The 26488-nt window shown below is 26.7% G+C and overlaps 1 protein-coding gene across 3 annotated transcripts; it reads right to left on the minus strand.

Annotated features, from left to right (window-relative positions):
* Window positions 1-1651: 1651 nt before the first annotated feature.
* LOC107163501 (fatty acyl-CoA reductase wat-like) lies at window positions 1652-24626 on the minus strand. 3 transcript variants are annotated; one of them, XM_089229619.1, is made up of 10 exons: window positions 24501-24577; window positions 19535-19682; window positions 12328-12848; window positions 9722-9970; window positions 9379-9509; window positions 9193-9302; window positions 7570-7759; window positions 4813-5076; window positions 4016-4273; window positions 1652-1982 (listed from the first exon to the last, which is right to left on the minus strand). In XM_089229619.1, the coding sequence occupies exons 3-10, from the start codon at window positions 12520-12522 to the stop codon at window positions 1889-1891; spliced, it is 1491 nt and encodes a 496-aa protein (XP_089085745.1). In that variant the 5' UTR covers window positions 12523-12848; window positions 19535-19682; window positions 24501-24577; the 3' UTR covers window positions 1652-1888. The 3 variants fall into 3 exon arrangements, with proteins under 3 accessions (XP_089085745.1, XP_089085746.1, XP_089085747.1); XM_089229621.1 differs by lacking the exon at window positions 1652-1982 and adding an exon at window positions 3057-3242 and having other exon boundaries at window positions 24501-24580; XM_089229620.1 differs by lacking the exon at window positions 19535-19682 and having other exon boundaries at window positions 24501-24626.
* Between the last annotated feature and the right edge of the window lie 1862 nt (window positions 24627-26488).

Genomic DNA, 26488 nt, shown 5'->3' on the forward strand with positions numbered 1-26488 from the left:
ATGGCAGCCAGACGTCTGCCGTCGCCACGTGTTCAGCCAACGTTCTGGTCTTTGGTAACTTTTACGTGAACGTCCGTTTCGACAGCAGCGCCGGTGATTTTGTTGGTTGTGCTAGCGGCGGTGGTTCATCCATCAGGCGGTGATATACTTTTATGCTATATTCATCAACCACCAAAGACGACGGGTCTGACCGGGGCCGCTGGTGTGCTGTGGTGTGCTGCAACCGCAGCGCGGTCGTCCGGCACATATTTTTTAGGATATTGATCACGAGTGCCATGTCCGAGGAGAGCGAACCTTACTCGTCGGAACAGAGTGATAGGGTCGCGACCACCTGTGGCCGAAAAGACCGCAGGTTCGGTGCACATTTTTCGTCATCCGCCGTCACGCTGTTTATCGATGACTGCAGGCTCAACAGCGGCCGCATCCACTGTCCGGACTTCGACGACGATGACGATGAAGATACTGCAACGCTGGCCTAATGCCGTGTCCTACGTGAATCCGACCTACGCGACGAAAAACAAAACAGTTTGTATTTTGTAGCATCGGGCGCATCGTATTTTGGTCAGAATAGAATTCGTTCGCAAGAGTCGCACTCGTCGGATTCACGTATAGGACATGGCGTAATACATTAGCCCGTCGTCCGTCAACGACGGAGCGACAGTGCGCGGCCTTACGCGGCTGAGTCGGCTGACTAGGCTGTCCGAGTGATGCCCACTAGTGGTGGTGGATCTGACAAGCAGTATTTTTCTCTGCCCATCGCCGTCTAGTCGCTCGCGCAAAAACGACATGTTTCGAACTGGAACTGAATCATATCGGCTACCGTATTAATCATATAATCTCGTACGATTTTCACCGAGTCGAAACTGTGTTTCTCTGCGCAACGATACAACAACAGATCCGTTGATTGAGAAAACATTAACGATCACCGTGGACGATGTAATTTAATAATATTATAATATACTATATTGAAACAAACAAGACGCATGTAATAGGAATCGTATCTGAAAAATTGTATTACGCGTAAGACACCTATAGTCAAACAAAAACCATGTTGATGATAATTATGACATTAAGTCACTCTTATATATTATATATAATATATATATGTGGACCTGCATAATATACCCCTGCACATATTTTGGTTTGATTGTATAGAAAAAAACCTCCCAAAACTGTAGAAAAATGTTTAATATATTTTTATAAATGTTTCGAAGATAATGTTTGATAATGTTTACTGTCGTGCTGTTGGCACTTATTATCGTTGAAAAATGTTGCGGTAATAGCGTGGCTTCACAATATTTACATTGGATGTATTGAACAGTAAAATATTATCATGTGACTATCGCTGAATATAATGAATTCGTCGTCACTCAAGAGCACACTTGCTTAAAAAAAAGTACAATCCTATAAATATATTTAACGAGAATTATGGCCATCCTACTTGATCTCGTAGGACTAGAATCTCAAAGTTCGGAGAAAAAATATGCCACTAAAAGTCAATGGGTAATGACATTGAGATACTACTTTATATGCACATATGTAGATGATGAAGCTTTATAATGATGAGTCATTTCATAAACCACCATTTTTAATATTATTTGACGTAATTTAAGACGTCACCGAACCACTAAATATAACTTCTTACAAAACAGTATTCGTAAACATGTTATTAATTTATTTTAATTTAATAATAATAGGTACATTATTTAAATAAATAATATGCCTTACATGCAGTACATAAAAAATATTGATGTTTTCTTAAAAAAATATGATCTATATTTCTAACATTACAATTAATATTATTTATAATTTATCACTTCGCAATCATATGGCTGGCCGATGATTATATAGTTTATACATTCATAATATAATTATTACTGTATTTAATTTAAAATGAACATATATATCTCATACACATCCAACACAATTGCAATATGGAGTAGAAAAAAAGGACGATAAACAGTTTATGCAGCCAGAATAACCTGAAAAATTAATAAAAAACATTAAAATATTAAAATTATAAAATAAATCTATAAAAATGTAAGTACGTATAAAATATAGCCATAAATTATAAGGTTAGGTTAGGACGGTTAAGCAATATTTTTGACATTGGACGTTACACACTTCTTGATATAAGAAAATTGTTAATAATAATTAATAGCAGAAAAGCGTTATGTGTAAAAATTCACGCGTTATTTAAAACAATCGTGTTTCACCCTTATGCGTTTGTTGGAGAATGCGCATTGAAGCTTATGAGTTTTAAGGAGCTAAACTGGCCGTATTATATTTTTCACGACCCTGGCGTTTAAAATAAAAATATTTACCAATTATAGATAAGAGAACTTCAAGAATTATTGCAGATAAGTGCAATACCTTTTGGACGGTTTTATGATACATATATTATTTACATATAGGTGCACTACATAACACAAAAGATTAAACAAAAAATTCTTACACTTAGTTATCAAAATGTGTGTGATATAGTGAAGTGGCATTTTATAATTATACATCTACAAATTATTCTTCGAAATAATATGATATTATAGTTATCTAATTAGGAAATATAATTATGATTATCATGAAACTTTCATGATAATCATAATTATTATTTCATGATGAAAGTAATAATAAAATAAAATTATATACTTTAAAGTGTCAATATAATATATATATGTATATACAATATGTATATAATTTAGGTATTACGCATTTACACTATGTATTTATAATTTATAAATCGGCATTTTTCATTTTATATTAAATAATAAGCATACTATTATACATTTATAGGAATCATATTAGTATAATAATTATATGTAAAACTAGAGTAAGTAATAAATAAATTTGTCTTTAAGTTTAATTAATATACGTTTGATATTTTTTAACTGATGAATTGGGCCACATTTATTTTTATATTTTATAGCCCGGGTATAATAAAAGTATAACATTCTCAAATGGTACAAGTAATTAGGCTATATATTTACAGCTTAATTTAAATTACTTTTAACATAATAGGTAATTTATAAATGCAATTAAATATGAATTACATAAATAATTTTCCGGGTGCGCGTTTTATGAATGTAAAATTTTAGTGGTCCAGTTAATATAGTTATCGTAGTTATCTACTCCTTTATTGAAAAAAGGATAATGCGGCTCAAATTCCGGACACCCATATCTATACATTTCCTTCTTATTTTATTTTGGTGCTCATGCCAATCATCGTTGTTTGTGTCAAGCCACTTCTATAGAAATAAATGTTAAAATTTATGATTTTAATATTAACTAATCAATGTATTATAACGTGTCTATAATAGGTACCTACTCAATATAATAGTGCCTTGAAGTTTGTAAATAACCACAATGAATGTGATATTCGTTTAGATAACGGAAATATAAGTAAATAGTTTCTTTTAAATATATATTATATATAGATTTTAAAAAACTATAATTTATTTGAACATTTATTTTTGGCATATGTGTACCTACCTATTTTTCAATTATTAATTTTTTTTTTTATCTTGTAACATAGGTTATAGCCTAGTTAACTATAACTTATAGGTATACTGATATGCATGATGAATTATAAATAATAATATATTATGAAATATAATTATTCATTTTAAATGAAATTATATACACTAATATTTGCACAAATAACAATAACCAAATTAAGAATCGGTCACACGCGGACACCTCATGAATAAACAAACTCCAACTGAATGCACCCAATGCGGAACGACCCTCACGGTTAAACATTTGATGACCGAGTGCAGAGTCAACAAAGAAGAAATGAAAAATCACAATATATCATCTAGCCTGTACGGAATAATCGGTCCCAACTGCCAACCAGAAAAAATTTTAGTATTCCTCAAGTCATTAAAAGTAGAAAACAGCAAACAGCATCTAATTAGGTATTAAATAGCTTTAAGTGACTAATTTGTAAAAACTTATAAATAAAAATGTAATTGTAAAATTGTAAGCTAAAATGTTTAGTAAAAAAAATAAATATACATACTTCCAGTTTTTAGATAGCGCTTTTTCGAGGTTACTCAATTCTTCGTGTAGTATATGTTTTCTGATCCCGTAATAATAGCTTTTAATGTATGATTTCCAGTCGAAATTGTCCATACTAAACTCAAATTGGTCGCGGTCTTCTATACTTAGTGACGATAACAATTCGACGATATTGCTGTTATCGAATTTCCATTGCTTCGTAGTAAACACCCGAAGTAAACCCGTCATGAATTCTGTCTTCGCATACATTTTCAACATTCTGAACAAAATATTTTAATAATTATGTACTCATTATAGACGTGGCAGTGTAATTATTTTGTTAATATAATATGGTTATTTTTTTTAAGAACTTGGCGTTACATAATAAATATAAATTGTCAAAATGTAAATATATGTAAATAGGTAGATTATAGCTTGCAAAACTATAATTACAGGACGTAACAAAACAATTCATTCGATTTCAAAAAATCATAGAGACTATTGTAAGATGTTAATATTAACAATAGATATTTTCCCACTTTTTTCTATTCAACTTAAAGTTGTAACTCATACAAATTAAATAAAGAGAAAACTAACTTTTAATGTTTCAACTTTAAATTTTACTTATACATCTTATATATATACTAATAACTCAACTTAAAGTTCAATTAATGGTAATTGATAATGGTCAATTGGTCCCACATTGCTAACGCTATATGGTTTTGCGATTTTGTAGAAGGTGGCTTTCGGGTTTTACCATCACCGTAACAATAATAATGTTGCAAAATAAATAAAACAATAAATCAATAAATCACTTACTTGGGACTTTTTCCGGTTATGATTAATAAAAAGTCCATAAATGCAGCTGGTATCCGGTGTAGGAAAAATTTCAAAATCATGCCAATCCACAAGTTTGTGTACATAAGATAAAACCCGTACCACATTGACCGCAAGGGAGGTGACACATAGTAATGCTCGGTCATTCCTCTAATATATTCATCCCAAGTCAACGGGCTTTCCGTACTTGAAACGTAATTATAGATTTTTGGTTGTTCGCTAGTGTGATTTCCGCAGTCTTGATGTCTACAAATTACCGAAATTATCGTATTATTCAGCAACCCGTCAACACGCGTGTACACAAAATATATGAAACTTTATTAGGTATTTAGGTACATTATCATAATATATAGCTTTGCACAATTGGATATTCGATATGCCAACGTGGCAAAAGTGACTATTTTACACCCACCACTAAAACATCTCAGTTATATAAACTAACAAAAATAAATATAAAAAATAAAATTAATAATTTAATACGGTTGGTAAAATTCTTAGATATACATATTGTTATTATATAGTTAATTTCGATGCAATACTTTTTTTTTAAACTATCGTCTGAATTATATAGGTGCAAGTATGTATAACCTATAATATTAATATCCTCATTAGTTTTATAACTACGAAATTAAATAATTTATAAGACATCTATGATACACATATTTGATTCAATGTATCCTAATACGTATCTTCGATCTACCTTCACAAAACATGAGCGAATTAATTCAATTATTTTTATTGATATTATAATATTTAGTATTTCATGAAAAATAACATGTTATAATGATAATAATAAAAAAAGCGTGAAAGTGGGTATCGCTCTGCTGTACATTAGTTGGTGGGGTGGACCTCTGACTAGAGTAGGTTAGATTTGAATGCAATGATAGGTATCATTGTATACGAAAAACGATTCTGAACGGAGATGATTTGTCAGTCTAGGATATATTATATTTAAATATTGTCATATTATATTCTATTTGGAAACAAATATTTTATTTTTCAATTAAGACGCATTTTGCATAAGGCATGGTTAATTAATTAGTGTAGTTATCATGTAGTTATCATAATTCATAATACCTTATATTATCATAGATATACATATACCTGGTTTGAGGATAAATCGTTATCATTACGCGATTCATAAAAATTTAAAACTCAAACGCTCAAAACATTTTTCCTATAATGACGCTTAAAATTTTCTCTATAGCTATTTGAAGCAGAACTTATGGAAAATTTAGTGTTGAATTTTATAACCTTAGATATAAATACAAACAATATTATGAATTTTGAACTGCAAAATAATTTGCGAATATTCATGATATGACGAATTTTTGTCAATATTTGAAATTCAAATGCTAATAAAAATTTAATTTGAATTTCCGGTGGACATTTTTTTTTGTGATAAAGATTGACAAATTTGTAAGGAATCTTGTATTAAATTTTTAAATTTTAGATTTAAAAAGAAAATTTTTTATGAATTTCTAGCTTAAAAAAATTTGCGGATTTTTGTGATTTTTACGTATTTTGTCAAAATTCAAAATTTTAATGCTTATAAAAAAAATTGTGAAAATGAATTTATTTTATTTTTCAACTGCTATTGTAACAATATGTTAAGAGCCTTTTAATAAATTTTCAAGATTTTATACCCAAAAAATAAATTTTTATCGATATTAATTTAAAAAAACTAATTATGATCGAAAATTGCATATCCCTATGAATAGTTTAACTTAGGTCAAAATTTTTTGAAAATTTCATGGTGGATATAATATACCTATATTAACATTCGGTGAAAATTTCATGTATCAATGGTCATTTGTTTTAAAGTTACAACAAAAATCAAAATTGATTTTGTCGAAAACTGACTGTACGTAAAATTTCCTGTTTTTCCCTTAATTTTTAGTTTGTTTATCCCGATTATTTAGAAAAATATTGACTAATATTTTTTAGTATTGATCCCCCAATGTACCAACTAGATTCACTTTTTGATCGAACGAGGTACTGAAGTCAAAAATCGAAGCACTTTTAATGTCCCAAAACGCGATGACAGACGAGTTTTTGTCAATATTTGAACTTCAAATGCTAATTAAAAAAAATTGTGCCTATATATTCTTTTAATTTTTTAATCACTATAAGAATAACTTATGAGAAACTTTGTATTAAATTTTCAAGTATTTTGATATGGCCAAAAAATTTTATCAACACTTCAAAAAAAAAGTTTTCAGAAAAATTGAAAATTTCAGTTGTCTATAAATACCGCAAAGAAAGTCAAAATATTTTGAAAATTAAACTGTATATATATATATCACTAACATAAACATTTGGTGAAAATTTCAAGTATTTATAGTGATTAGTTTTTGAATTACAACCATGTAAAAAAAACGATTTGGTCGAAAAATGGTTTTGTGTAAAAATTCCCGTTTTTATGTCATTTTTTTTTTTGTTTTTCTCGATTTTTTTGAAAACTGTTAGAAAATGTTTACTTTTGACCTGTATAATGCACCAAGGATATTCACTTTTACATCGGAAACCAACCCCAAAGTTTGAAATTGAAGTATTATTTCGACTAGTTATGCTATACACAGACACAAAAAAAAACACACACACACATCATTGTAAAATCAATACATTCATCACTTCGTTCAGAATCTAAAAAATATCAATAACTTCAATCATAGTATTGACTAGAGTTATAAGTTATAAGTTATAACTTATAAATTTGTAATGTATTATCATCTATACCTTTTAACGGTATCCCACATAACACTGATCAGTGCGTTTGCAGTATAATCCGCTGGGATTATATCAGTTACTTTGTCCGTGGAAATTTGGAGCGTTCTCAAAAATCCTACCATGACACCGGTTAATATTCCTGTTGGCCCGTTCATGTTTTCTAACCATCCTGGTTCCGGTTCAGATTTCGTGCATCCAACTATAAAATTTAAAAAATAAATTATAAAGTATTAAATATTTATACACAATACTATATGAGTATAATATTATATAAGTACCATATTGGTTTATTGAGTTATTAATTATTATTAATAGTTTATTTAGAGGCGTAAACGCAGGTTATGGAGTAGGTACCTGGCATACAGAAATGTCCAATTCGGGGAGACTATTATTTAAAATATAATATAATATGCTATATAGGTACTATACATATTATGTGACATATTATTTGTAAAAACATATGTTTAAGTCTTTATAGTTTATTTGGTGAAAAATTCAAACCCATCATTAACTCCAACATTATTAAGTATTTTAATTGTACAGGTGCCAAGGATTTTCCATACCTGTGCTATAAAATGTATTAATATGCCTAAAGACTCAAAGTATACCGATGTATTAACATTATTATACCAAGGTTTTAATTATTTGCTATTATACCTATATTAATATTGACAAATTATGAGTGAGTAAATTTGGTGGTGTCAGAATTTTTCGATCAGACTCTTAGTTTCAAAGTTATAACCTTTTGCAGCTTATCACATTTATGCGATAGTCTAAATTCAGACTTATGTTTAAACTTTAAGTGATTATCTTCATTTTTATCGTATTTAAAAGCAAATTTTGTGTGGCGCCGTGGAAAAGATGTATTGTAAATTATAATTGATGAAATTTAATATACACGACACACGCAGTTCAGAAACTACACGAATTGACTTTTTTTCGATTATTCAACAATATATTATATCTATAGGCAATTCGTACAGGTTTTAAGTGACTGTGACTCCAGAATTTGTAAACGGAACCAAAGTGTTTTTGAGAAACCGTTAACCTAATCGTGTCGCATATCGTATCGTAAAATACTAAAATAAAAACGGAAATTCTTCAATAATACATTTAAATACAGAATTCGTATATTTATTTGTAAAATAGTTAAAAATTCTACAATATTACATAATTTATGTATTTATTTATAAAAAATTTAATTATTCTAAAATATTTAAAATAAAATTAGCATCAGATTACTTGAAATTAAATGAAACTATACATATATCGAAAACTTTCCGATGCTATTACTACATAAAAATATTTATCAAAATTAAAATCCGTTCCCTAGTTATGAGTAACGAGTATTAGAGTTAGCCTCTTTTAGAACTTGACATTGAATATTTAACGTGGGTATGTAATTACTGTTATAAATCCGCCTGCAGATAATTATTGTAATATTATATTCGACAACTTTCAAATAATATACGAGACATTCGTACCTGCATTCTAGTATTCTACATATTATTATTATTACTATTGACAAAATAGATGATAGATCGAAGAAATATATCGTATTATATATGATGCTTAAAGATTAATTAATTAATTGAATATATATTATATTATATCATATAAATAAACACTTACTAATCGATGGACGAAAAATGGAAACAGGCAAGTGGTTTTCGTTTGTTGATATCAAGTCTTCCGTGATTGCTTTTGTAAGAGTGTACGTGTTTGGCCAATCTTCTAAAATTCTATTTATTTAAGTGTAAATTATTATTGTATGGAAAACAAATATCAACGGCGTTATATGGCTTATTAAATATTTACTTAGATTCGGACAGATCGTCTGTCCCCAGCATATTTTTTAGCTCCTTGGCCGTAACCGGAGTCCGATAATATTGTTCTCTGATCTCATTCCTGGGACAGTGCGAATATGCGGTTGAAACGTGCACAAAACCCTGCGTAATGATAAATATGAAGTTGAGTTTATTACGTTTATTGCGTATACAATAATATTTTCATATTTTTAGTCGAAAAATAAACCAGTTTTGTACACACGAATAAGTGTATTACAATAAAATAATAAATATTATTATACAATTATGATTTTCGCAAAGCGACTCCGCAGTTTGTCGGCATAGCAGAATCGATGCAAACTATAAATTTGTACCTTAAGATTTTTCATCTGCGCAGCTAATGTCAAAAGGTTATCCGTCCCTTGGATGTTTATTTTAGTCGCCAACTCGAGCGCTTCGTTGAATTTGATTGTTGCTGCACAATGAAAAACAAAATTCACATTTTCAAAAATCCAGTTACGGTCTGACATCGATAAACCCAACAATTCTTCTTCGATATTTCCATCAATTACTTTAATATTTTTCATAAAATCGGGCTTTTCATTACGAAGTCGGTCGAAAAGCTATTAAAATTAAAGCACAACATTATAGATACAATTACATACGTTTTAGCATATACAGGGTGTATCAAATAGAACTGACTAAAAAAAAATTATGCTAATTAAACGTACAAAAAAAATTGTGAAAATTTTATAACTAACAACTAATTTAAGAAATATACTCATTTCAGAAATAATATTGAAAATAATATTTGAAATAAGTTATAACGCTCCAAAGTAATTTAATATGCAAAAAAATATTGATATTTTAAAAAATTCTAAAAAATAAACTAATTGATTTAGATAAATATTTTTACCATCAAAATATTTCTTTTAATTAAATTTACAAATTGGCTATTTTGAATTTTTCCAACAAAAATTTAATTAAATTAAATTTTTTTTATTTATACTATTAAAAAAATGAATTTTTTTTTATATTGTACGTGTAGCGCAAGGGTCTCTTAATAATAAACAAACAAAAAAAAAAATTAACAAAATATTAATTAGAACAAAAGTTATTCTAAAAGTCAGTTTTATCTGTTACACCCTGTATATATAAATATATGTCTGTATTCTGAAATATCTCAACTGACAAATATGAATATTAAATATACATAGGTATATGCGATTTTTCAATAAACTTATGAATTTTAAATTTAGAATATAGACAGTTAAATTAATTAGGATTTAAGTATCTTAGATATATTAAATTAGTCAATTCTAATCGGATATGTTTGGTGTGTTAATGTTTTATGGATATAGGTGCATGTATGTGCGTGTTTGTGTTTTTGATATTGTTAAAGATGTTTTATAACATAATAGTTATGTATATTTTACTATTTAATTCATTTCTTATAAGAAATACAATATGTTCTAAATAATTTTTATCAAAACTACATGTTGACTATATAGATGATTATTATAATTATTTTATAGAATATATTATTATTACTAACCAAATTAACCTATAAGTAAGTAGCACGTACTTACTGGTCTTACTGTAGAACGATACGAATAGATTGGTAATATATAATAAGTCTATACATGGGAAAAAATTAAAATTATATCATAGAAAACTAATTAATTTTGACCTTAAATACAAATAAAATTCAATTTCAATCTTATAGTTCAAGATTGAACATGCTTACATTTTCCTGCTTCAAAAGGTGACTTACAGAGTACAGACACAAGAATAAATCATAAATAAAACCACCACTATGGTAATACCTAAATATTTATTGCTCTGCTCAGAATCTAAAAGTATTGTTCAAAATTGAAATAATATACTTCAATATGAATTCCATACTTGTTTGTTAATATGAGTTTGTTTTTAATCATACCAAAAATTAAAATATTCAATTAATTTAATTTTAACAACATTTTTTTTTTACGTTTTTTGTTAATATTGCTTAATGATTAAAAACAGTAAATTATTATGTTTGATTATTGCGTGCCATTATTTTTTGTTTAACGTTAATTTTTTGAAAATGTTATCAGTTATAAATTATAAGGTTATAACGTTATAAATAACGATCTGAAGTCTTGAAATACAAATACTTATTTTAAAATCGTATGAGGTGTATAAATATATTATTCTGCAACACAGAGATTATTTTAAACCTCCATAATACTATCTAAGTATACCTATAAAATGTTTTTATATTTTGAAACTAATGATGTCAGTGTCATAAAAAAAAACTCAGATGGTTTTATGGTGGTTTAAAAATGTTATGACAATATTCATTTCGATCATTAAATACCTGTGTACAGTATGTGTAATATTAAAATTTTTTCTAAATTTGAACCGATAGATTAGTTTTAGAACTTATGTAAAATAATTCAAATAATAAATTATTCATTACTGTATTATTCAATAACTATATTGAACGTATTTCAAAACTATTAAGTATTCATTTTTTTTTTTACGTTTTTTTTTATAATCTACATATAAGATCTTAAAACACAAACAATTTCGTTTTTCCTGAATGAATTATTATCTATTCACTATTGATTATACAATTAAAAAAAAATCTAACATAATATTTTACTGCATAAATTTGAGCTTAAAGGATGACTTTACTGGTTGAAAGTTGGATCTTATAGTTTTTAATAAATTATAAGTATTTTATTTAACTGCCGTGGAATTTAATTATATTAATTCATCTATACATGTCTATTAATATCATATTAAAAATATTTAAAATTAATGACTATATAGTATATTTTCAGGCATAAGCGTTTAAAAACTTATACGGTGAAAACTCGTACCTTCTTGTAGGTAATATATATAATTTATTTAGTAACGAAAAATAATTTTAAAAAACACAACGTATCCATATTAATAATATATTACAAATAAATTAATAGTATATTATACTTACAGCTTGTTTATATATATCGGCAACCCTCTGACTAGCGTTGAAGCCTTTTTTACTCCTAACGAGAATCGCGATAGTTTTCACGGGACAAGACCTGAGTAATTTTTCCGTGAGTATTTTCCCCAAAAATCCCGTACTCCCGGTAATTAAGAACGTCCCGTTTCTAAATGTTTCGGCTATGCCACCGGCTGTTTCCATTGCGTTCTGTTGGTTCTGGACGGTGCACGACACAAATTACTAAGAAATTACTATGCGGGACTATTCCAGTCGGGCTACGGTATTGAGTGTAGACGATGATCTAGTATAACTGCGAGGTGTACAAGACTCGGAACCTCTACGGATAACCAACTCAATCGGTGTTCGTCACGCTATCCTTATATATATATATATATACACACTACGTATACCACCTATATATGTATAGGCCGGACTCGAGGCGGATACTATGTAACTGCAGTTACGGCTACGGAAAAATTCGTCCCCACTATGTTCGTTGGGCGTTCATCATCAAAATCTAGAAAAACCTAATAAAAAAAAATATAGGTATATATAAAAAAGAATTAATAATTACATCACGATGCACGCACACATGCCGAGAAATCAGTTTTTGAAAACTATAACCGACAATCATGTAGGTATCACCTATAAAATATTATACATATATGTGTGTGTGTGTGTGTGTGTGTGTGCCGTTAATATATAACATTTTAATGTATGTTTATGATGTTCATGTGCCTATAGGCAATTAAACACATGAAATATTATGTATATTATTATCCTATACAACAGAGTATACGTCCTGTTTAATATTATTAACATATTTAGTTTTGTTTTTGTATTTGTTGACAAAAATATTATGTTATTGATGATGCCAGTGAAAGCGATTGTATTTATGTAAAACAATAACCACGAACATCGATGTCATTGAAAAGACGTATGATATATACATATATAGTATATTATAAAGCTCCATGTAGAGCTATGTAGTATCTATATCATGTACACATTATTTTACAACAATTAAGAATTAACAAAAATGCTTTAAAAACATCGTGGAAACTATTGTAGTCTTATTTTATATTTGTTTTAAATAAAATAGTCACTTCATTATACAATAACAATAATAATAATAATTTCTTAGAGTTAAATCTTAAAAAATCTAATTATATATTATTTAATCTTAGACCTAATTCATTTACATTAAATAATCTTGTCATTGGTCCGCATTCCTTAAATTGTAAAAACAAAATTGTATCCTGTAATTGTCAACATATTCAAAGAGTAAATCATATTAAATATTTAGGGTTAATATTTGATGATAAACTTAAATTGAATTATCATATAGATAAATTGGTTAATACCATTAGGAAGTTATTTTATAACTTTAAAAGCTTAAAATATGTTTTAGATTTTAAACATTTGAGAATTATGTACATATCTTTAGTTCAGTCCTTAGTTTATTATGGATTACCCTTTTGGGGTGGTACTTATAAAGATTATTTGACTCCTTTATTTACAACTATCAATAGTTTAATAAAACTTATTATCTCAAAGCCTTTTTCGTATCCAACAAAACAGTTATATATTGATTTTAATGTTCAACCTATATCAATATTATATATAAATCTTTGTTTTTACTTATATATAAATATAGACATTGTTTGAATACCATAGATCATAATTATAATACTAGAAATAAGTGTCATTCTAATATTAATTCTATTAGATTTTATAAGACAGTAACTTCACAGAGTACTATTTACAAATGCACATTGTTGTGTCGTAAATTAAGTTTAAATCTTATGAATTTTAATAATATTAACTCATTAAAATTATATATTAAGCTTAACCAGTTTGATAATGTTACACTTAATTATGATTTGTAAATTTGTTATTGTAATTTGTAATTGGATTTTGTACTGTTATATAATTTTAAATAATTCTGTTATTATTTAATACTATAAGAAACTCTCTCTTCTAAGCACAAGCTTTTAGCTTTTTAGAAGTGAGTCAATATATTATTTTGACTTTATTTTATTATCTTTTTTTTATTAATTGTATTATTTTATGTTGTTACCTATATGATATATTGGCAGAATAAACTTATTTATTATTATTATTATTATAATAACATATTATTAAACATGAAAGCATGGTTATGTTTGTTGTGATGTGAACGTAAATATGTAGTGATCAATAACGAAACCTTAATAACATACTTTTTAATATAAAATAAAATATAAATAAAATAAAAAAATATGTAAATAATATAATAATCAATTAATTTTTCTTGTAAATGAAAAAAAAAAATAATAAACATAATTTTGTTTATTAATATTAGTTTGTTATTATTAAAGATGTATATTTTAACAATAGGGTAGCAAAGTTAAAGATGTATGTGAAAAATAATTTTGTTGGGGCCCAACATTTTAATTGCCTAGGGGCCCACCAATGTTTAATCCGGCACTAATTATAGTACATACTTTATTATTACTATTTACTAGAAAGTTATAGGCCACATCTATACATAAAAACATCTATACAATAATGACAATTAACTATAAAAAGCTTCAGTTAAAACAATACACAATTAACTGAATCAGTTTAGCCAGTGGAAGGCGTGTGCGACCGGCCTAACAATATTACCGCGGACCCAATTCGAGTATTATCAAATTTTACCGCGGACCCAACTCGTGTTTTTTTTTAAGGGATCAAATATCTCGGTACCCAACTCGAGTTTTCCTTTTTTTTTTATATAATTATAAATTAATAAGTATAATAATTAATAAAATTAATAGTGAATCATGTAAATTTTAATACTATAATAAGTATAATAATGCATCGTGCATGCAATTAATATTTTCAATATTGAGACTTATATTGATGAATATTTAGTTATCTTTTATCTTATCTAGATAAATGATCGCAAATTATTTAATTATTTATCTAAGATGAATAATTCACCAATCAAGATACATTTATCTAGATGAGTTGATTCTTATAAATAATAATTATTTTATTTTATAAATAGTTCATATTACGTAACAATTACATCATTTTAATATTCTATAATATGTTATTTTATTTAATGTTATATAATTTATAAGTTATAGCAATTAAATATTTATGATTTATACTTTTCACTAATAATTATGTCTATTGCAAAATTACATTTAAACCTCATATTTGTGTTCAAACCAAATTCAAGGTAGTAGCAAGGCAATACACATAAAAATTTGTATTTGAATATATATATTTAAAAATAAAATAAATATTTTTTATCTAGTTAAAAAAGTACTTATCTAATTCTAACACTGTCAATAATTATATTTAAAATATTTAAAAATATATTGTACAAAGTTATGTACCTAATGTAAAAAGTTGAATGATCATTTTTATTTGAATAAAAGATGTGTGAAATGACAAAAAAAAAACAATCGAAACTGATAATGCAAAGTGAATGTTCATCTTCTCAAAATTTAAGTTGTTTTGTGTATAGTATCTATAATTGTATGAATTATTTTAAATTGTATTATTTCAATTATTATGAATTATTGTACATCAGAACTTGTAATATTATGTACCTATCTACAATAGTCGATAATACCTACACACTGCAGTGTAAAAATATTAAAATTAAATCTTCTTCATCGTCAATGAATAGCATACCTTATTTTAATATTATCATGGAAATTATATTGTAGATAGAATCAATCATGACATTAAGCCCCCCTTTCTCACTCCCAGTACCGACAGTTAGTTTTAAATTGTTTAGATCTTAACATTAAAAAAAAAAAATTAAAGATTTTGTGTAATATAATAATAAGTTATATCATATATCTATTTAATATTGTATAGTTTTTTTTCAGTACCTACCATATATACAATCTTATTTACAATGCTCACTCCTACAATAAAAGATAATCTATCTAAATTTTCTTGCCGTTAAAAATTCTCAAACACTCTTCTGATATAAGTTTTAAAATTATAGAATATAGATAGATATATAGGGAAGTGGGACTCATATACCTATTTTTAAATACTGTATTGCAATACAAATAATACAATACTACAACAACATAATATAGTAAAAATGATTAATCAATATTTCCAAAGATTCTACAACCAAGTTTTTTTTTCGATTTTTTAATTTTAACTCCTACATTTTCAAAGATATTTTTGTTATACAGCGTAACTGTGTTTGTGAATCATATGGTTTTTTTCGTTACGTCATTGAAATCAATGCGTGCAAACAGAATTCTATATAATAAATTTTATGTTGTGGTTAACTGCATAAGTGGTTAGTAGGTATACACGTCGTCGATGACGCATTTGTGTTTACGCGCGTCAGACGATTGCCGGTACATATATTATTAACATGATCATGGTAAACCGATTAAAACCCATGAACTTGAACATGCATCAAAATTTCTCAGATATTGTAATATTTCAATGTTTTTTATTCTCGATGTGTAGTCTATTCATTATCAAGACTCTGAATTAAATTAAAGTGGTAAACTTTTTCAAGAATAACTTATTATGCCTAGTTTTAAATGGCAACTAACTATTTCATTCGTTATTGTTGAATATTTGATTTTCGATTTTTGTCATACTGCAGTTTCCATTTTTAATTTTTTGGTTCACCAAAAATCTCAACATTAGAAATAATTTATATTCAAAAAATAAATTGGTTTTAGACATTTGGGGAATAAATACAACTAATACAAGTATAAACATCAATGTAATTACTGTAAAATTTCACTCCAGACACTTAACCTATACGTTTTTTGTAGTGTAGTACTTATGATATCCCATTCCCAGTTATTTTGTTGTAGTGGAAATTTATCCCTAACCCCAATTCCCCTGTGAATTCAGTATCTCAACACATCCATATTTGTTTAAAGTTTAAACTATACAGATAGTTTATAATTTAAACGGTGCATTACTTAATAAATATTAAAATTTAACCAAGTATTTGATATAGTGAGGAAGTCTGTTAGATGTTAAGGTCATTCGATAACGTTAATTTATTGTTTAGTTTGTATTGTATGTATCGTTTCCGCCGTTCTTCGGAAATCAAGGACAAGACACTCGCGGCCTGGAAAATTACATTTTACAATAATTCTAAAATAATTATACACACTTTTATACGTACTTTTTTATGATATTTATAATAATACCTATGTATAATTATTGAATACACGATTGTCTTTGTTAAATAGTATATAATTATATATAATATATGTATAAAATCAGTAAATTATTATAATCGGGGGTGCGCTCAAGAATTTCTAGTGGAGGGAGGGTCAGTGTAGTTTCATTAGTCCGAAAGTAAGGTTTAATCTTGTCAGGTTTTTGCCTCAAATGCCTGCCAATATTTTCTATAAACCAATTACAATTGTTAGATGCTAGTATAGTGTACATACTGTCAATGTATGAGGGGAGTTTAAAGGTATAGTTACACTGATTCTTTAAACATTTTAAGCGTTTTTAAAAATATTTTGTTTGGACATTTTCCATACTTACTGTAGTTTTATTTTGTAAATTTCGATCCGACATGGTAGTGCAATAATTTATACAATACCAACAGTAAACAACAGAAGAATATTGGTTATTAATAATACCATGGTCGATGATATAATAGTATTATCCATAAACTTTGAGTTATATCATCAATATTAATAGTATAGTACTATCAATAGTAACTGTAACCCGCACAGAAATTGTGCACAAAAATGTAAACAAAATAAATGAAAATAAAATGTATGTTAAATATTTTTGAGTAATATCATGGTACTGTAAAATTTCCTATCATACTACTTTCAATATTTTAAATCAAAGTTTTAACTGCCTGCGCAGACATCATAAAATAATTGTGAGATTATTAAATCTAATAATTGTGAATAATATGATTGATTTTGATAATCGAAATATATATAATAATAGTTACAGACATAAATACATAATATTATGTTTTAAAATCAAATTAATTGAATCACTTATAGATTATACAATATAATATCTAAAAAATCGCGGCTATGCGACTATAAAATGCAAATATGTTATAGAATTTATAACTATATATTAAAATATGGTTGTTGTCAATAGTTTTGACTGTAGTTTCATTGAAAAAACACACATCATGGTAAAATCAATACATTCATCGCTCCGCTCAGAATCTAAAATTGCACACAAGTAGATTATCATTCTGCTATTTATATACTTGAATAGTTCAATGAAATATGTAAATCGTAATTCATCTTCACCGATTACCGTCATATATACGACGTCACGGCGAAACCAGTGGCGTCAGTAAAATAAGCATAGACAACAACAACAACAACAGTAGATTAGTAAACAAAGTCGTAATTGGGGGTTATGAACATATTATGTTCGTGCATACTGCAACACATGGAAGTAGATTATAATACAAAAACGCCGATGCCGATGCAATAACGATGTATTTCCACTTCTTTTACAAAACTCATATTAACACTAAGATAGTGGAAAATGCTGTCTGCATTTTGGTATGATAAATAAATCCTCCTGATAGATACAAGCTAATACCATACAAGAAAAGATATCTGGTCTCAATTTTCTGGTCAAAATCAGATATCATCTTTAGACGTCTGGAGATATCTGATCTTGAATCCGAACAATGCAGTCGGAGATGTATAAAAAATAAATTTATAATATACAGGATGTCCTGTGAGAATTTACCCATTGCTATATCTCCCGAAATAATGGTGATATCGAAATTCTGGTTTTGTAATAAGACTCACAGGGATAAGAAATACAATTATTACATATTTTAATGCTTTGGTAAAAAAGTTAAAAAATATATTTTTTTTTTGAAATAATTAAATAAAAAATTAAATTTTTTAAATTTTTTACATGTTTTACATAAATAAATGTAAAATTTAAATAATTGTAGTTCTTATCTTTGTGAATCTTATTATAAAGCCAGAATTTTGATATCTCTATTATTTCGTTAGATATCGCAATGGGTAAATCCTCGCGGGACACTGTATATTTTAAAACATAAAACTTCACTGAGTTATACTTAAATTTATTCAAAATTAATAAGACTACACCTACTATTATATAAAAACATTCTAAAGCATAAAAATATGTTCTACAGTTTTTTTTTTAGGTAGATTTGTATAACTGTTTTTCATAAATTTTGGAAAATTACAAAAAGTGGATGTACCTTATTATTGCGCCGGACCCTTTTTGCTATTGTGTAATTGATTTTTCGATTTTTTTTTCGATTTTTTACTCATCTGTATATCAAATACTTATGTTGAACACATTGCATGTTTTGTTTGAATTGGTATTTGGTTGAATTATAGATATTTCTGCAGTAATAAAAAATTGCATCACGATTTAATAATATATAAATACAATAAAAGAAAAGAATATATTTGTTAATAAATGGAAGTCGAAAAAATTGAGCGGGATGTCGGGTGTAGAATCTGTGTATGGAATACTTTTGAAATTATTTATAATGGGAGAATAGAAGAGGTAAGGTAGATAAGAGTGCAATAGGAAGTTTCTAGTGAGTTGCAACAATTTATTGTATCACACTATTGATCCATTTATTAGGTAAGGCTCTGTACAGCATGTAGGCAAGTGCAATTTACTACCTTAATGGAGTAATGTGTTTTAAACAGTCTGAAAAGTATCTACTATTATCATACATTTTTGTATAATCATAATTCTCAGACGAATTAAATCCATAAAAAAAAATAGTGTTTTATGCATTTTGAAGTTTTCACTATAAATTACATATTTTGAAAATCAAAAATCGATTATTGATTAAACAACAAATATATGAGTATATGAGTGACAAAAAACATGGGCAATATAAAATGTCAAATTATAAATTGCATAGATCTTAAATTTTGCAATTTTTAAAGATTATTGAAGATGTTAATCCTTTTTTTTTAGATAAGTAATAAGTGATTATTTATTGGTTTAATAAAAAATACAACGGTGGTTATAGGTACACAGTATAATAATATGTGAGTATGAGCAACTATGTGAATATTATGCCAACTATCATAATTTTTTTTTTATTATTATTTATCATTATTAGACTTTGTAAAATAATCGTGAGTTTTTATACTTAGTATGACCACTGACCTGTATTCACCTGTCAATTTTCTACTTTCTCACTATGAGTTTATTTCAGTTAATACACATGATCATTACGATAGAAATAACAGAGTATTATAATAATGTTAAGTGAAATTTAACAATCAACTTAGACGTTAACTATAAAATCAAAGGTTAGTACCAACACCTTTTGTAAAATTTCGTAATGGAATTTTATTTAGTCATATATGATGCCTTAAATCTTAATATTCTTTTATTCATTAAGTTGTGCATTTATCAATATAAAATATGTACTTTATTAAAATCATTGTGAATTAAGTATTTCGGACACATTATAATCATGTACACGATACTCCAAAATAATCAAAAGTTTTTTTTTGTTCAATTAAAGTTAAAAAAAAAACAAACATCTAAATTAAGTAGGTACATAATATAATATACGACAAATTAAAAAAAAAAAAATGAATTTTCAAAGATTTAGATTTTTCTGGAATGTGAGTAGGCGAATGAAAAGATTATCACGTAAAATATATGAAACATCAGCGGGAAGGTATAAAACATTGGGAAGCAGTAAAAAAAAAAAAAAACAATCCCGCATTATGGTAGTACATTTCACTTAACGTGGTCGCTGGAATTCCAAAATTAGGTATTGGGGAGCGAGTAAATTACTTTAACCTTCCAGCGGTCGTACACCTTTCGATTTAACGATGCACGTAGAAATACCCACGTATATAATTTACACAGTTTTGTTTTAAAATTGATATTTAAATATGAAAACCTCCGATAACAGTCTAATATAGCCATAATTACATTATGATGACGTAATACACGCACGATGCATTGATGTAGTTACTCAACGATACTATTCTTTTATATTATTATATTATAGACCGACATAACTTAATCACTAAGTACTTACTACAATGTGTAACTTTTAATAAGCATTATAATATGAGTCAAATACTATTAACATAATACAATAACGAACTATTGTTAATCAACTGAAACTACGTTGTTAAACTGTATGTTATATAATGCGAATGCTGTTCATTCGATAATTAGGTAACATCGGTAAACTGATAGTAATGAGTACAATTAAATAAAAATAATTTTTAAAATAAGTGTTAATGATGATTTTATATTTTTGTCGACGAAAAATGGAGAGCGTACACTGCACTCGTATATGATACACAATAAATCGACAGTAATGTTTTTTTTTTTTTAGCACTTTGCTACAGGTGTATCTAAATTCAATTAAATTTATTATAATGTATACGGTATATATAAGTACATGAAATTCATTTTTTTCCCTAAAAAATGTGTGATAGTATAGCACGTGTAATATACTATATAGGTAGTAGGTACCATTATATTACATTTTACTTATGTAGTTATGCGTTGTTAATACCTAATTTAAATTAATAATTTTATTTATATTTTAAATTCTTATAGATTTGAAACCAATAGGTTAAGGTCGTGCAAATGCGAGCCGAATAATGAAGTGAACATCATAATATTATACGGCTTTATTAACAGTAATTTCGTAACAAAGCATCATTTATTTGTTGTTCATTATATTACCATTTTATCAAGGTGTCTTATTTTCATAAATTATTCGAGTGGACACTTCTGATTTGTAGGTAACTAATCTATATGCCTACCGCTATTTATATATTAATTTTATAACAATCACACAGTTTTCAGTTGATTAAATATATAGCCTAATATATTGTTATGTAATATTATACTCGTAACTCGTATATCTATTTGAATAAATATTGATAAAACCAAATTTACGGATAAAAAATTTTGATTTGATTTTAATGTTATATAACAAATGAACCAAACCACCAAGGTACTGTAAAAAAAATCCAAAATTTGTAATGCTTATGTTTCTGGTAAATCTATTTATTGCTATAAAATACACGCTCATTAACCATTGCAGATAATACCTACCTATAGTTTGTTACAAGATTATCAATGCTTAATTCAACCTTAAAATAGTGTGGTTAATATATAAATAAATTTACGTTGTAAATTTAATGGTGGATATTATTGTATTAATAAACTTTTTTAGTTCTTTTTCCTATTATTAATGTCAATAAAAATTTTTTGGTTGGGTTAAAAAGCTTTATTAATTTGTTTTAGAGTTACGCCAACATCAAAATTCAATTTTATCAAAAAATTATTTTGTGTAAAAATTCCTGTTTTTCTTTATTTTTTTTTATTTTTTGTTTTTCTGGTGCTTTTTAAAACTACTGGGAAATTCAAAATTTGACCTCCCTGCTTTAATACTGTAATAATAGCGAAGTAAACTACTTTATAAGCAATAATATAATAATATACAGAGTGTCCCGTGAGGATTTACCCATTACGATATTTCCCGAAATAATGGTGATATCGAAATTCTGGTTTTGTAATAAAACTCAACAGGATAAGAACTACAATTGTTTCATATTTTAATGTTTTGGTAAAAAAGTTAACAAATATATTTTTATATTTAACTATTTCCAAAAAATTAAAGATAGCCATTTTGTAGAGTTTATTTTTCTGAAAATATTGACGTTTCAAAATTTTATTTTCATTAATTTCCTGATTTTTTTAGTTTCGAGAAAAATTGCGAATTATTTAACACCATAATGTTATCAAACATGTGACCCGCCAGGCCACGCGCATTCCCATTAGGTTGGCCGAATATTTTCCGCGTTCCTAATAGTAATAAATTTATAATCATATTTTATTTCTTCCAAACTAGAAAAAATATCAAAAATCAGGAAATTAATGGAAATAAGATTTTGAAACGTCAATATTTTCAGTATTTTTTTTTCATATTTTCCTATAATGATGCATCGAGTTTTCTCTATAGCTACTTGAAGGAAAACTTATGGTAAATTTAGTGTTGTATTTTTAATCTTTAGTTATAAAGGCAAAAAATTTTATGATTTTTCAACTTCAAAATTACTTGCAAATTTTCGCGTTTTCGACAGATTTCGTAAAATTTTGAACTGTAAACGCTTATTAAAAAAAATTGTGACTTACGATTTTTAATTTTTTTTTGCTACAATAATAACAACTCATAAGGAACCGTGTATTAAATTTTCAAGTTTTTTTGGTCGTCCAACATGTTTTTACCGACACTTCAAAAAAAAATTCTCAAAAAAATTGAATATTGCAGTGGTCTATAAATAACTCAAAAAAAGTTAAAAAATTTTTAAAATTAAACTGTATATAGATAACACTAACATAAACATTTGGTGAAAATTTCAAGTATTTACAGTGATTAATTTTTGAATTGCAACCATATAAAAAAATAAATTTGGGCGAAAACTGATTTTGCGTAAAAATTCCCGTTTTTCTGTCATTTTTTTTTGTTTATCTCGATTTTTTTGAAAACTGTTGGGAAATGTTTACTTTTGACCTCTATAATGCACCAAGGATCTTCAATTTTACATCGGAAACCACCCCCAAAGTTTGAAATCGAAGCATTATTTCGACTAGTTATGCTCTACACAGACACACAAAAAAAAACACACACATCATTGTAAAATCAATACATTCATCACTTCGTTCAGAATCTAAAAGCGAAATTGAACATGAACGTCTTCGGTTTTTTATGCATTGGATCAGAAGGTGAATAATACATTTTCTATTAAACTTTCCGAGTACTCTAATGCCTATATTGTACATAATATCATATTTAACGTAATCGTTATGGTAAAAATAAAAAGTATAATAATGATCTGTAAACATAACAAGTTAATAAGTAATAATGCAGCAAATGGATCATAGTATCATTTTAATAATTTAAAAAAATATAAATCATCAACATAATATAAATGTATTAATATATTATTTTATTTTATTTGTATATAATAATTATATATATTTTAAGTATTTGCACATAATATATTATGAGCATTAAATAGTTATTATTTATTAAAACGTTTAATTTTGATATTATTTTAAAAGCTTATAACAGCTATACTTTGGGTAAAATAGATTGAATCCAAAAATATTATTAAGCGAATAAAAAATAAAAATAAAATACAAATACAAACCTATTGAACTGAGTGCGCCGCTTTCTCTGGAAACGTATGAGTGACGATTAGAGGATGGTGTGTCAATGATAGGTTCTAGTTGTTATAATAATAATTGTTATTCTGTTTCTTTTCATTTGTTGATTTGTTGTTCTATATTGTAAATGTAAATTCAACATAATAATGAATAATAGATTATAAGAATGGGATTGTCCACCACGCGTGCTAATGAGATAATTAAACAATTAATAAGACGTTTACACATAATTTTATAATACACGTATGTATATTCATCATCATTGTTGTATGATATATGTTACGTAAGAAATTAAGAAGACAATAAAGCGACGTAGTGGCGAATTTATATTAGTTTATTTTGCTCTATCACACGTGAAATATAGTAGCTTAGATGTGTTTTATTTTAAATGACCCAATTGATCTAGTAAGGTGACAATAACTCTGAATTTACATCATTTTTACAAAGTTTTACTAAAAATTGTTTCACTTTGCCAATGGAAAATGTAAGAAACACGATTTGAGTTTTATGTGTTTTGATTCGTTCATAGTTTTTGCAGTTGTTGAAAATGTATTTTGTCCTTTACTATTTTCTATGAGAGCTACAAATCATACATATGCTTCATAGAAACCTTGAGTAAATCTATTATGAACAATCCAGACTTTGTTTGATTTTGATTTTCATTGGTGTTGCTTGTACAGTACAAGTTGTACTAGCCACTAAGGTATCTTTCCAATGTCACTAACGACTTTTAAATTTATTTTTGTAAACATTAATTACCTTTGTTTTCCTAATTTCTTTTTCAATTTCTTTTGCAATTAATAATTTTATCCAAGTTGAAATATTTTTAATATGTACCTAATGGTAACTAAAATTTTGTAACCCAATGGCCTATGTCGCCGAGGGTATATTTCGTTTTAATAATAAACTACATTTTATGAATTATAATCAAATTAAGATTACACGGCGAATGATATAGGCTATTTAGTTACACTAATCTGTTTAAATCAAAGAATTACTTAAACATGTTTTTTAAATTTCTATTTTTAGCTTCTTTGCTATTAAAAATATTTATTATGGAAATTCAGTATATTTTGATTTTTAAAATTGTTGGTGTTGTACTTATATTCAAATTTTGTCATGAATATACTTGGTTTAATAAATTATCTTTCATTAGTAAAATAATAATAAATATATCATTAAAAATTAGTTTATAATTTACAATATTTTATATGTTTTATTTCATTTTTTATGTAGATTTTTACCTATACAATTTTCAAGTTTAATCCGTATGTAGGTATATAAAATTAACCATGAATAAATTATAACTTATAAGTAATGAAATATTATATTTAAATATTCAAGCGTTATCGACCTTGAACCCAACCCTAATATTAAAAATTGTAAAAAAGAAATTTGCAATTATAAGATATAAGCGACGAAAGAGTCATGAAAAAGTCATAATCAATTTATTAGATTGAACTCAACGCCAATGCACATCACAAAAATTCTCATGTAGGATGATGTGCTGTTTCTACTTACAAAAGTATTTTGTATGTTGTAAAACAAACGAGACACTACATATAAACATGAATTAAATTTTGTACTTACTTTAAATTTGAAAATTATTTGTTACATTACGGATTTGCGGCGGATCTCTTCGCAGTACATATAGTTTTATGAAATTAAATCAAATTACTCATAATTTATCATTATTATTTATGTAATTAATTAATTTTAGAATATTCCTTAAAATTTAGGTACTTATATAGGTACAAAAATGGTAGTTACTTATATCTTGTCAATTTGAGCAGAACTACAAAATTAATTATGGCCCCGTTATTATTTTTTTTTTTTTATTGTTATCAAAAAGTAAATACACATTATATTATTATGATAAAAATAACAGTTTGCTGCAGGCTATAATTTGTAATATTGAAACAATCAAACACGTGTTCAGAAACAATATGTACAATTAAAAATAAATCATGAT

The sequence above is a fragment of the Diuraphis noxia genome, unplaced genomic scaffold (assembly GCF_037042655.1).
Source record: "Diuraphis noxia isolate RWA-SAM2 unplaced genomic scaffold, SU_Dnox_SAM2 contig0005, whole genome shotgun sequence".
Lineage (NCBI taxonomy): Eukaryota > Metazoa > Arthropoda > Insecta > Hemiptera > Aphididae > Diuraphis > Diuraphis noxia.